The 13,436-nt window shown below is 34.8% G+C and overlaps 1 protein-coding gene and 1 long non-coding RNA gene across 2 annotated transcripts in view; both read left to right on the top strand.

Annotated features, from left to right (window-relative positions):
- Positions 1-1,296: 1,296 nt before the first annotated feature.
- The window catches only part of LOC137410571 (uncharacterized), a 37,781-nt gene continuing 25,641 nt past the window's right edge, over positions 1,297-13,436 (top strand). The window contains exons 1-5 of the mRNA XM_068096009.1: positions 1,297-1,371; positions 1,546-1,608; positions 2,000-2,107; positions 2,400-2,667; positions 3,149-3,283. Coding sequence (XP_067952110.1) covers positions 2,069-2,107; positions 2,400-2,667; positions 3,149-3,283 — 442 coding nt within the window. The 5' untranslated portion in view covers positions 1,297-1,371; positions 1,546-1,608; positions 2,000-2,068. The remainder of the gene's footprint in view (positions 1,372-1,545; positions 1,609-1,999; positions 2,108-2,399; positions 2,668-3,148; positions 3,284-13,436) is intronic.
- Positions 5,405-9,408, top strand: LOC137410572 (uncharacterized). Its single transcript, XR_010981224.1, has 3 exons — positions 5,405-5,553; positions 6,389-6,503; positions 9,146-9,408. It is a non-coding gene; the product is annotated as an uncharacterized lncRNA (long non-coding RNA).

The following is a 13,436-nucleotide window of genomic DNA, read 5'->3' as shown; positions in this document are numbered from 1 at the left end:
ATGAATTGTTCACTACTATCTTGCATTCAGGATTCTTCTAGTTTCCGTTTTATTGGATAATATGCCTGCAAATAGAGGCTTTTTGTTATTTTGTTATCAGCAAAATAAAAGATTACTAACTAACTAACGGAAATTATTCTACCGTATATGCCGTATACCGTGGCTTTCACCTAGGACTTTTTGGATAGGAACTAGATTTTTCCACAACTATATGTATCAAGATAAAAGTAAAAGCACAATCGCTTGCGCGTAAGCCTTAGAACTTTACGTATCAAAAGCGAATCTTAAAACAAAACCGCTTAACAAATAAAGTGAGCTAACGCTAAAGTATCGACGCTTTTTCGTTAGTTTAAAACCGCATATTGCCGATACTTTGTAAGATCATTGTCAGAGAGGGATAATCGCGTAAAACGCGGCACGCACAACGCAAAGTTACAGACGCTAGTTTGAAACGCGAATTGAAAACGGCTAAAGCTTGTATTAAAACAAATATTGTTTGAGTCACACTTTCTGCTGCACCAACAGTGTCGATACAAATTGCATAATGAAATGTAATGTGATGAACAATTTTAAGGTAAATTTTGTTCTTTTTATATACATATTTTCGATTATTCAAAGAACCTAACCTTCTCTCAACTGGTGTTTTAATTAGCCTTTAATTGCTATCAGTAGTGATATCCATTATATTTGTTTTTGTAAAAAAAAGCGTTACGAACTAAGTCATTGTTGTCATCTATTTATTTATTTCATGACATGGTTCTACGTGCGATGGTGTGCATTTGAACTTTCTATTTTTTTTAAGTTTAAAAGGACATGCCTTAAATGATGTAGCCATACCTGCCAACTCTCACGCATTGGGCGTGAGACTCACACAATCACCCCAAAGAAAAAATGAAAATGCGTGAGATTTTCGCCCCAATTTCCACAATTTTATATATGGTATACTATCATTAATACATCAATTGTCCCAAAACCAAATCTCACGCATTGCCCCACTCTAGGGTTAGCAGGTCTGGATCATGTAGCTGCCAAGCTAATTATCATGGCTATTTATCAATTTAATTTGTTCAAAACTTTCTACTTCAGCTCTCTTTGTCTTAACTAGCCTGGTTACTTATCTCTCTCTATGTATACCTATTAGTCCAGAGGGTATCACTGGTTACTGCGGAGGCAGGCAGGAAATTTGCGGTGATGGAAGTTTGCTTGACAACTGTATCATGTCAGCTGAGAGGCAGCCACAAGATCGCTAAGTCATGCTGACAGAAACAAGCCAAACACTCACTGCTGAAGAACTATGTTAGTGCCAAGCTATACGATATAGGGTAAAAGGTGGCATGTCAAAAATAAACAGCAAGCAGGCAACGATTTAAGGTTGTCATAGTGTACATCTGCATAATTTGATAAGATAAATGTGCTTGTGTTTAGTTGACAATTTTGTCTCAATTACTTTTCGTTGCATAATTTTGTTTTTTTATAATTTGACTTGCCCAATTTCGAATCACACAAACCAGTAATTGGAAATATGGTAATTTGATTGTTTTATAGATTGTACAGAAATCATATAGTCTGAGTGATCAATATGGCCAAGAATCGATAAAGACTCTGTCGGTATGCTATATATTATGCTGCTAGCCTCGTGTTGTAAATGGTATTACCAATATGGTAGTTATGTTATCTTATGAACTGTTTGTCAGGACTGTGACTCCATCATTTCATACAAACAAATGGTTTATCAGGTCTGCCATAAATGTGTTCACATCTTGTTTCTTCAGCATCACATAGTTTACTGTCATCTTTTCAAATGTGCCCTTCAGCTAGTTTTTCATTGAATGTGTTACTCAAGATTTTGTGATGCACATGTGTACAAATATTTGCACATTGGTAGGTTTTATATAGTGAATAGGCATCTTCATTGCTTGTCACTTTATAGTCCTTTTGTAAATTGTAGGTTTTACCTCTTTCATTCACACAAAAAACTTTATATGCTTTCAACTTGTAGAGAAGTTCCAAAAGTGAGAGCAGCTTATGTGATAATTTATCTGGCAGGGAATCAGTGGCTGAACTGCATATGGAGTTTTTATTGCTTGCCCAGATGCACCGGGCTCTGGTAGGTGTTATGTAGTTTAATTAAAATTTTTGAACTAATTTTTTATTGTTAAAAATCTGTGTTAAATTGAAAAGCTTGAAAATCGCCAGCTTGTAGAATTCAATTTTAAAACCGTTAAAATTCACTACACTGTTGTTTATTGTGCATTCTTATTAATCATTCTTATCAACATATGTTTCACATCATGTTGATGCTTTCTCCTTAACGAAATTGTTCAAACATTTCCCATTTATCCGCGGCGGCATCAACATAACATATTGAACAAGCTGTGAATGGCACTGTTATATTGCAGGGAGATCATGCTTTGTGTGATACGCGGAAGAAAACAAGCAGCAGTGTGGCTAGATCGGGAAATCTAGCAAGTTTCTGGGGTACAGCAAAGAGTGATAGCTGTGGCTCCATTGAACGGCCTAATGAGTCCTGTATTTCCTCCTACCAACAAGAGCCAATTGCGAAAGCTTCATCTATTGAGCAAGTAGCAGGAAACAGCAAAAAAAGAAAGCTGTCCATGGACAAACCTGATGGAGAGAGCAAGCGAGCCAAATCCTCAGTTGTATCACGTATGTTAATCCAAGAAACTCCTATGAACTTTGGTCACTTCTTGTGACTCTTCTTTATATATTGCATTATTTTTTAGTAACAAACAGAAAAATAACATTAACCAATGGTTTGCATAGGATGTTTCATCTATGGTGGTTCTATGGTTTAGTGTGAATAGGAATTGCTCAAGAATTATTTTATTAGTATAAATTTGAGTCAGTCATGCAGCCTCAACTCTTTTCTTAAGTATTTTTTTAGCTGCGACGTAATCAATTTTCTGAAATTTTGTTTCTTCGGACATTTTTCACATCTTTCGTATCACATTTTTCGTATCCTGAGGGTGCACTGTATAACGCAAGTTCTCAAATTCGATTTGAATAGCAAGAATCTTTCTCTGCCCTTCACTTTTGTGCTGTAAAATATCTTAACATGCATTAGCATTCCATATTTCTTTTTTCTTGATATCCGGCTACCGGTAGATGATCGGTTTCTATTTTGCAGTAGAGGTTGAGTCATCCAGTGAGTTGAACAGGTACCTGTACTCCTCAGCAGTTGAGACAGATGTCAAGGTTTTTAATAGGCAGATTCTGGCAGAGAAACAGTCAGCTACAATTATCAAGAGACCATCACCACCAGGTAGTTGTTAGCTCCTTCCCAAAGTGTAGCACTCAATTTTAAGCACAGAGATTTATATTCATGTCAGACTTGTAGAAATGAAGTCTATATGATGACCAGGGAATAATTTGTTTGATAATAAAATTAACTATAAATTCCCCTGTCGTACAGCCTACGACTAAAGTGATATTGGAAAAACAAAAGGGTACTGCTGGTTAAGAAATGCAATATTAGCAGTCAAATGGCACTGCAGTGCAATAGGATAACTGCAATAGTAGCTGTAATGTAGTGGGTGTTATTATGTATAACAAACAGCAATAATGAAAGGAAAAGATTATATGTTTATATTTCTTTCCTGCAATAGGAGAGATGCAATATTAGAAGTAAAATAGCAAGCTGCTGTGTAATATACGCAGTTTGAAAGTTGGTTGTGTTGAATGAAGAATGGTTTTGACAGCGACCTGTAACCAAAGTGAAGAAATGGGTCATGATCACAGAAACCATGGTTAAGTCGGGTGTGTGAGATTTAGAGTTATCTACACTAGCAGAAGGAAAAAATTCTCAGTTATTTTGCAAAAGAAAGTTTGATTCCAGCTCAATTACAGCAGATTTTAGGGTCAATAAACTGAATGCATGTTTACCATTAGTGCGAAAACATAGTTCTGAGAAAACTGGTGTTTTGAGAAACGAAAACCAATGCACAATTTTGTTTACATTTCAAAATGTCTTAGCAACCAATATCAAGAAGTTGTGATATTTATCTAGATTTTTGTATTTACATGCAAACATTATGCTAAATTTAACAATCTAAACAGATTTTAGTTGGTTGTCATAGAAATAGCTGTATATCTATAAGAAAGTGTAGGCCTATAACTTAATTTTGCAGATATTAAAAACGGCTTGGCAGTACCGCAATATTGGGCACAGCCGCAGTATCCCCAACAAAATCTTTAGAAAAATAATAACAGTAACATATTGCCCAACATCGGTCACTATGTACTTCGATCTTGTAAATTCGAATGATTATTCTTATAATTATTATATCTTATAATAATCTTATAAAATCGAATAATTATTCTTATAATTAAATATTGTAATCATCTTATAAGAATCGTTAGAAAAATGTCATCATCATTTCCTTTACTTTCACTGCTTTGGACATCAGTTGGAATACCAAAGTACTCATTATAATGGGTCCAAAATGTCAGTTACTTTGAAATCAGCAAAAAAATGATTACTTTACAGTATTTCTACGTTAATTACAGAAACCTTCGGCAATTGGACAATGCCATAGACTGGTGAAACGTGCACATTTTTCTCGTTGAAATGCGCATGACTTAATGGTTCTACTCTATGTCGCACGGCCTTATTGGCGTTTCGTTAGCCGGTCTTAATTTTGATTAAAAAAGGCTTGTCCAAGTTTTAATGGCAATTTTAGGCCAAATTAATCTGTCTATTTATGTATAACCCAATCAGATGGGTTAGTTTTAGGATATTGTCTACAAATTTCAAAGACTTGGTAACATATTTAAATAGGTTTACATGTGTTTTGTATCGTTATTATACTTAAGCGACTCCATTAAAAGATGGTTAAATTTGTTAATGAGATTTAGGTTTAAGGGTTTGCGACGGTGTTGATGAATAATTTTCGTGAGTTGTGTGCACATACGCATTTATCATAAAGCTCCCAAACAATCGCTTCGCTCGAGTTTGGTCGTGGGATAACCTCATACAAATCTTTTAGCTGCTAAAAAGATTTGAGTCATTTGGTCATCTACAAAAGTGATCGTTCGTGTTTGGTCAAGGTCTATGCTGTAAATTTTTTATTATACTACAAAAACTTAGGCATGCATGGAACCTTTATTGAAAATGCAACAGAATTCATTCAAATGACATATATATATATAATTTTCTCTTTGCTATAAGTCAGTCTGCAGGATTCTCATTACGTTAACTTTCTGCCATAGATTCATAGGAATTTTGTTAAATTAAAGTTATCAGATATTCAGCTTTTTTTCTGTTACATAATATCGGTCAGTTGCTAATCGGATAGTTCATGTGGTAATATTACCATTGTAGAAGCTGGAGCTCTTGTCTGGTCAGAAGTAGTTAACGATATACTTCTTGTTTACGTCTCCAGAGACTGCCCTCGTGAGCATTACATGTGTCTGTCTAAACGTATGAACGGTAATGGATTTGTTGATCCTTTCACTGGTCTCATGTTCAGTCTTCAACTTCCAGCTGATAAGCCTGAGCTGTGGGAAGGAATCGCTTCTTTCTTCTCTCCACAGGTAGATAGACACATATCATATCTCATCTGCATATGCTTTGTACTATTCTGCAAACAGATGGTGTCATAAATGAGGGTACCCAATCATGCAATGGTTATTGTTGTACCTTTCAATTTTGGATTTGTATGTAGTTAGTAAAATTATTTTTAATACGCCAATCTTTGAACCATTCTGTTTTGCAATAACACTAAAAAGTGATGTTTTAAAAAAAAAACATTGCCATTGCATTTTTACATTATGAATGTTTTTGAACAGCGTTTTATATGGAAGGACCAATTGATCGTCTGGAAGATCACATTTTAGTTTAATCACAAAATCGCAATGGAAAAGCAATGCCCATAGATCAGTCCTAAAGCCATTTAATTTTCAGGAAACCATTAGTTTCGCTTGGCAATCTTAAAATCTATATTTCACGCAGCGAAGTGACTAAACGTATCAATATTAATCATTGGCTTGCTTTTACACAATATTGAAACAAGAGAACTTTACAGTCTCAATTAGTGTAAAGTGATAGTCTCAATTATTTTAGGAAACTAAGCTCAATAATAAAACAATCACAATTATATTAGTTATGGGGTTTTTGTTATTGTCAGGTTTTTATAACCGAGATTCTACTGAAGCCACTTACATATTTAGAATTGTATACCATGATAATTAGTTCTTCACCAAGTAATAACGACAACAGTTTGCATTTGTTATTGACCTGTACTGATGCTAATATGAAAAAATGTTGAACAATTTTAACACCAAATTGAAGTTAAAGTTAATGACAATGTGTTTTTCTATTTACTTCCAAGTTAATGTTTGATTACAATTTCCATGTATGAATTTGTAGAGGCCGTGGTGTAAGGAAGCGTATTGTGTTGCTAGGAAACATAGATTGTCCATGAAAGATGCTCTTATAGAGAATATCATACGTGATTTGGTGAAGGAGCAACGCCATGTTTATGGTATGAATCTTCTAAGTTACATGTACAATCATATATGTCTTGTTAGTATAATTCATTCAGTTTTCACCTAGCCCAAGTTAGAATGTTGCATCCCATCTCTCTATTATCAGTTCTGTCTTTGTTTCTTCTGTCTACGTGTGTCCCTAAAGTGTCGGACGTAACAATGATCTATTTATTTCAATTGTTACTTGACTAATTTAGTTAGTTACATAATAAGTTTTAGATATCGCATTCATTATAAAGCTGTATGAATTTTCCTGCAGCATTCATTAAAAAGCTGTTGTGAGATGTGATGATTTAAAAGAATTCTAGGGTATTGTCAGTAGTCTATTTGTTCCAGCATACGGTAGTCTCAACAATCGATACCATAACGTCCTTACTGGACTTCCCAGTATGTTACCAAATTATCGGCAGGATATTTAGGATATTTATATTCTGACAATTATAATTAACTAACTGTGCTACTCATCATTGCTCGGGTAATAAAAAATTCTTTGGATAGAAAATTCATTTGTATTTAACATAACAACATTTGCCATTCTAACTTTTAAACTACATATCATGAGAGAAGTGTTTGTGTAGTTGAAATGAATTAAAAGATAAAATTAAAACAACTGTAAAGGTTTTCAAACCACTGTGAATTTGAAATTTCATCACTTTCAGCGACATGTTTCTTTCAATAACATAATGAATGTAAGTAAATTTTAATCCATTCCAAGGCGAGAAGACAACTTCGGTGAAGTATTTTACACCTTGAATTGTACTGCATACTATAAATAAAAACGGGTAGATATAAATCGTGTTTAATTTTAATAAAAGGTTTTCTATTTACGATGATGGAAAAAGACAACAAAAGTAAACATTCCGTATGTTTTGCTTTTAAAACATCAAAAACATTAAAGGTTAAGATACAATGATAAAAATTGCAAAATATGATAATGAAACAGCAAAAAAATGCAACAGATCAGTTACATCAAAAATCGTAAGGAAAGGAAAATATAGGCAGCAATGGCACGTTTACTTCTCATCTTTGAAGGAGAATCCTCCTCCAAAACATTTTAGGGTAACTCGACTGGAGGGGTTATATCTCTAGCAAATCTCTTCGGCAAATCTTTTCATTCCAGATGATATCTCCTTTTTTGTAAAAAATTTATGAAGCGTAAATTGCTTCTCCGTTTTTAACGAATGTTTTCATGCTGCTTACAGAACTGTTCCAATTCCAATGCGCATGCTGTCAAATTTATGTTCAAGATCTGTGATGAACAAATCTCAAAATCTTTGGTTGAAAACCGAGTAGGTCAAGAACCGCAGCGTCCAAGAGCCGAGGTTCTACTGTATATAATCAGTACACAAATCGCCAAATTTTATGTTTGAGATAAATTGTTGGCATTATCGTGGACCTGAATAAATTAGCCCTAACAAAAAAGATGAATAAGCATCGCGTTGCATATAGTTAGGTCCCACAATATGTGTGACCAGAAGCGGACTCATGGATGCAAGGCTAGAATAATTAGCACGGGCATTGTGTATGCGGTAAATGAGAACTTATCCAATCACTATGCTGTTCTAGCACAGTGGTAGAACTTCCGGATAAGAAACTTGTCGATCCATCGTCGTGAGCTCAAGTCCATGAGAATGCGGAATCGCAATATCAAGATTTGAATAGCTATAGCTGGAATGCAGGCAGACATACGACAAAAAACATACTTGGAGAAATATATATACATGTAGATGATATGCGATAGCACATTGTTTCAATGTGCTATCACAGATTTCAATTGTTACTTGATTAATTTAGTTACACTGGTTTCAACAATTGAAACCATAATGTCCTTACTGGACTTTCCAAGACGTTACTGAAGTATCGGCATGGTATTTAGGATATTTATATTCTAACAATTATAATCAATGATATGTGATAGCACTAGCGTGTGTGCAGCTCTGCAATTCTAAAGGTTCTGAAAGAAATAACAATTATTCATGTTAACGATTAAAATAACCAAGTATAAAAATAGTTGAAGTTTGTAATATGAGTTAAAATATAGAAAAAATGATTTTCAAGCAGTTAATTATCAAAAAATTTATATAGTGTTTCGTAATAGTTCCTAATTTGTAGTAGCTTTAATATAAACGATTACATCAAGGATATCTTTGTCTAGATACAAATAGTCATTTGTTGAAAGCCATGATATCATCATTGTTCCAGCCAATCCTGGATACTAGCTTGTGTCGGAAATGGGTAAAATTGAATAAGACCATAATTACCAAATATTCGTTTTGAAACGATGCATTGCTCATGCATTCTAGCCGTGTGTGTAGCCAAGCTTTTGCTCTGATATGCTGCCTTTTATAGTTCCTAGTTGATGCTAGATAAAAAAATCTGTACTAATTCCTTTCCCTACATTTAACACAGGATTTCAAGAATACTATTGCACTTGAGTTATGCATAATAAGAGTTATCTCCCTTGTGTTAAATGTAGTCTTGAAGTCTTTTTTGAGGTCTTCAGTCCACCCTGCTCTCACCAATATTCAACCTGATATTGTTGAATGATTGAACGAATTGGAAGTGGATTAGTTAAATTAAAGGTGATAGGTTCCAAATTCCACACTGCATGAAAAACAACACAAAACCTTTTTTGTAGAGGATAACAGCTCTGATTGGTCCATTGAGTCAGATTTGGAGAGACGGTTTTAAAGATTAATCTGAATATACGAGTTCCCAAGTTAGTAATTCATGGATACTGCTGATATCAAACACTGATATGAACATTACAGTGGTATGAACATGGATTACATTCGAAGGATTAGATGATACTCAGGCTGCTATAGCCAGTTCTGTGGCCTCCATAGCATTTCAGATACAATTTATTTTGCTATAAGACTCTTAGGTTATATCATTACGGTGCTGATCTATTGTATACCTTAACTATAACTGTTTTAACAGTTCTATTCTTTCATTTATTTTCATTTATTCATTTTTCTTTGTTTCAAATAAATTGTTAAATTTTAATAATCGTTCCAGTTATGATAGATTTAGGGGCTTACCAATCTCCAGAACATAGCATCATTTTTGAAAATTCCATTTCAATTTGGAAAAATGTAGATGCTTGCCATTTGTCAGTGACTTGACAACTATTTACACAATATAGAGAAGTTTCATTAGCAGTAGTATCAGAATTCAGTTTTTGGCAGCATTCCCAGTATGTTGTTCTGTTAACCTAATCACTGATTACAGAATAACCCTAGCTACATGTTCAATAGCATTTGTAGTCTAAATACCACACTTAATGTTGTTATAAGTACTCTAAGGAGACGGGTAAAGACCATGTGCTATGGTTACCAATACTTTGGTTGTACACAAATTCTCAGTGAATGGATACCAACTGAGCAAGCTAGCATTTTAGGGCTTCGTAAAATGTTTGTGAATGAGCCTCAACAACCCGCCAGATATTGTCACGTTCACTGACGCAACAGCCATCTTGCGGTCTATGGGTTATAACAGTCCCAAACGAGTTCATGCCACCGTGTGTGGTGCAGGTCTCTTAATTAAGTAGTTTTAATAATTCTATAAGCAGTAAATTTATTCTTAATCGTAGCATCTCAGCGGATGTTCATAACTTTGTATCATTTCAAAGTTTGCCTCAAACTAAAATGAAAGTAAAACTATATACAACAGATATGTACAATCTTTGTGGGTTCATGCATACAGATGCAGAGTAACTAACAACATTCCTGCATTCATCAAATGTGCCGTAATTACTTTTTGTCCATCATTAATTGGATTTAAAATAATCACATGTAATCATGAGCATTGTGACACAGCATTAAAAAGCTTTTTGAACTTGGAAGTATATCCATCCTTAGCTTTTGTTTCCAACTTCGAAATGTGCTAACATAAATATGCAGAAATAATTTATGCACCTGGCTGTGTGTGTGTCTACTGAATTACGTGTATTAGCCAAGCAAGTTTTATGTACCTAAGTTTACAGGTCTGATAATTTGCCACCATAAAATCTCAGTAAAAAAATAAACATCCTTCAGACTGCACCTTCAGAAAATCGATACGGTTATTGTCCATCGACTTTTAATACAGTTTTATTTACTCTGATCTTTATGATCGATGAGAGTTTCTAGTTACCCACAAACAAGAATGTGTCTCAGAGAGCAAGATGGTGTTAGCCTAGTTCAATGAATTTTTTTCAAGTCATCAGCCATCACGTGGGTTGACAAAGTTCAGTTGGCCCAAGACTTTGCACTACAAGTTACAACTAGCAAGTTTACTATTGTGCATTGAAGATGAGTGGTGTTACCCTAGGACACTTATATTTCGCTAGTATTTAGTTTCGTGAGTAGCTCACAGAGTAAAATTTCGAAGCAACTTAATTTCGCAGCTCTGTTGAGTGCGAAAATATAGTGATGTGAAAATAAATGCAGTGGAACAAACATAATTAGATTCCTCAGGTTGAGTTCACCGAAAAAAAAAAATTAAATTTGCGACTAGTTTGTAATTGTGAACCGCAGGTAGAATGGTGTGGGCAAGGTCGATAATGCAATTTGATCGCTTGCTGCCATTTGTTTCTTGGACTATCAACAGACCCGTTTTCACTGGCCGGCTGAGCCGCCCCATCTTTTTGGGAATTTTTTTACGGTAAGTACAGTCTAACTCGGATAACTCGCCCTCAGATAAAATGTAACATTTCATCTCAAACACATGGTCAACTCAAACGGATTTGTTTGGTCAGTTTCAACGCGATGATAAATTCTTTCAGATAACTCGACCTCAACATCATTTATTCGAAAAGTTATTTGCCCAACGGCCATGGACGCGGTTTTTATCGCTGTAGAATTTCACTTCATTCCAAGCCATAGAGACAAACATCAACTTCTAGTAGTTCTTAGGCATCATTATTATCATCATCAGAGGCAAAATATTTTTGTTAACGACTTTTATAAAGGTTTGCAGAAGATTAGGTTTTATCAAACACCCGCTTGGCCATGTCCCATCTAAAGCGTAAAAGCCTCCGAATGAACTTAAAATAAAATCCGCAAAATTGATCTTGGTTAAAACGCTCAAAAGAAAAAGATGTCTTTTTTCTGAGCGTTTTAACTGCGGTCATGTTTTCCCTATTTTAATTTAAAAACGTCTCGGCAGTCACATCACTTAAAACAAAACAAATCTCAAAAAATGACAAGTTATTGAAGAGGTGTCAGTGGTGAATCCAAACCTTTTCAGAGCCATGCTGCTTGTGTAGTACTGCGAGTGTCAGTGTGTCTTATTTTCTTTCAACACACGGTGCTCGCTGCATTGATTGATGTCCCCAGCAAACGATAGCGCTACTAATGCATGTGCATTGACATCAAATTCTTATCATTATAAATCATTCTTAATGGGAAAATAATCATAATTATTTGCAAAATAATAACGTAATAAAATTTTGGCAGTCAAATTATTTTGTTGGTTTATATTTTAACGATGCTATGGTGGTCGTTAAAAACGTTAAAATAAATGTCGTTATAAAATTCCATTCTACTGTATCAACGAACAAAGCTATTTAGTTTCGCTTTTTCGCTAGTTTGTTATGATAGTTTAGTTTCGCACATGAAACTTTCGCGAGAGGATGACACCGCGAAAACGCGAAAGTTAGATGCCGCGAATACACAAGTGTCCTAGGGTATGCAATGGCATATCAAGTCTAATATGATTGTGTAACAGACAGGAAACAGCTAATATATAAGAATGGTACGAAGTGAGCTAGAATGTAATCAAGCTACTGAGGAAAGAAAAAATCTTTAAGCAGCACCAAACAGTTGTTACATAAGATCATCATATTGCGTTGACACTGTAAGCAAACACTTCACCCTTTTTCTCATCTAAATAAAATACTATCAAATAATACAGTTAATGGGTAATGAATAGAACGGTAGTCTACAACAGGCTACTTGAAATGAAGTCAAACTGCACGTGCTAAGCACAGTAACATTGAGTACAGGTGAACTGGAAGTGATATAAGTGGCATGTCAGCAATCTTGCAAGGACATGCCACTGAACCACAGTTTTCCGGTCCATCGACTAGGAAATCTTCATAACGGATTGGCAGATGCTGACATCAGAGAGCGATGAACAGATGGATGCCCCAGCGTTAGCCAGGTAGCCAACTACCTATGGTACTCGGCTCTAGCAAATTTGCTCATTACCACCTATAGAATAGATCTGGTTATTTAGGAGTTGGGGTATGTGCAGGTCAAATATCGTTTACTGCCCTGACCTGTCTAAGAGCTCATAATTAGGTAGTTATATCACTCAAATTGTTTGGCATGCTAGGTAATTACAATGGTTTGTGGATCCTGCCCCTGATTTAAAATCGAGTGAAACACTGATATATTAATAATAAATAATAATTTGATTGCTAAATACTGAAATGAAATTCTGGAGCAACCCCAAAAAATGAGAGCATTTTTAGAGGTCAAAGCAGCTCCTTTTAAAGGTCAGTATGCATTAGCAGTTATAACTAAAAGTTCCTTGTTATACAATCATGATTCAAAGGAGCAAGAAGTGCTACTCTGGGTAGCTGTTCTACTATAGAACAAGTGTATAGTGTTTGTACTGATATTCGGGTAATCAGATAAAATATTTTGTGCGCTAAAATTAAAGCTGAAATAAACAAGGCTACTTATTAGTTTCTTTAAAACTATAATAAATAACATAATAAAAATGTTAGTATAAAGTAGTCAGCTGTACTACATGGTAACTGACACTAGAAAACCTGCATTGTTATTCATGTATGACAGAAACACATCAGCGTTGACATGGCTTGAAACTAGATCAACTATGACATCCTGTCCGAAAGTATTGTATCAACTTGTGTAACAAAAACTCTAACACAGAGTAGGGTGATATGTATGAGTGGCGATATACATTATAAGTTCAGGGAA

The sequence above is a fragment of the Watersipora subatra genome, chromosome 1 (assembly GCF_963576615.1).
Source record: "Watersipora subatra chromosome 1, tzWatSuba1.1, whole genome shotgun sequence".
NCBI lineage: Eukaryota > Metazoa > Bryozoa > Gymnolaemata > Cheilostomatida > Watersiporidae > Watersipora > Watersipora subatra.
This window is presented reverse-complemented; position numbering and strand designations above follow the sequence as displayed.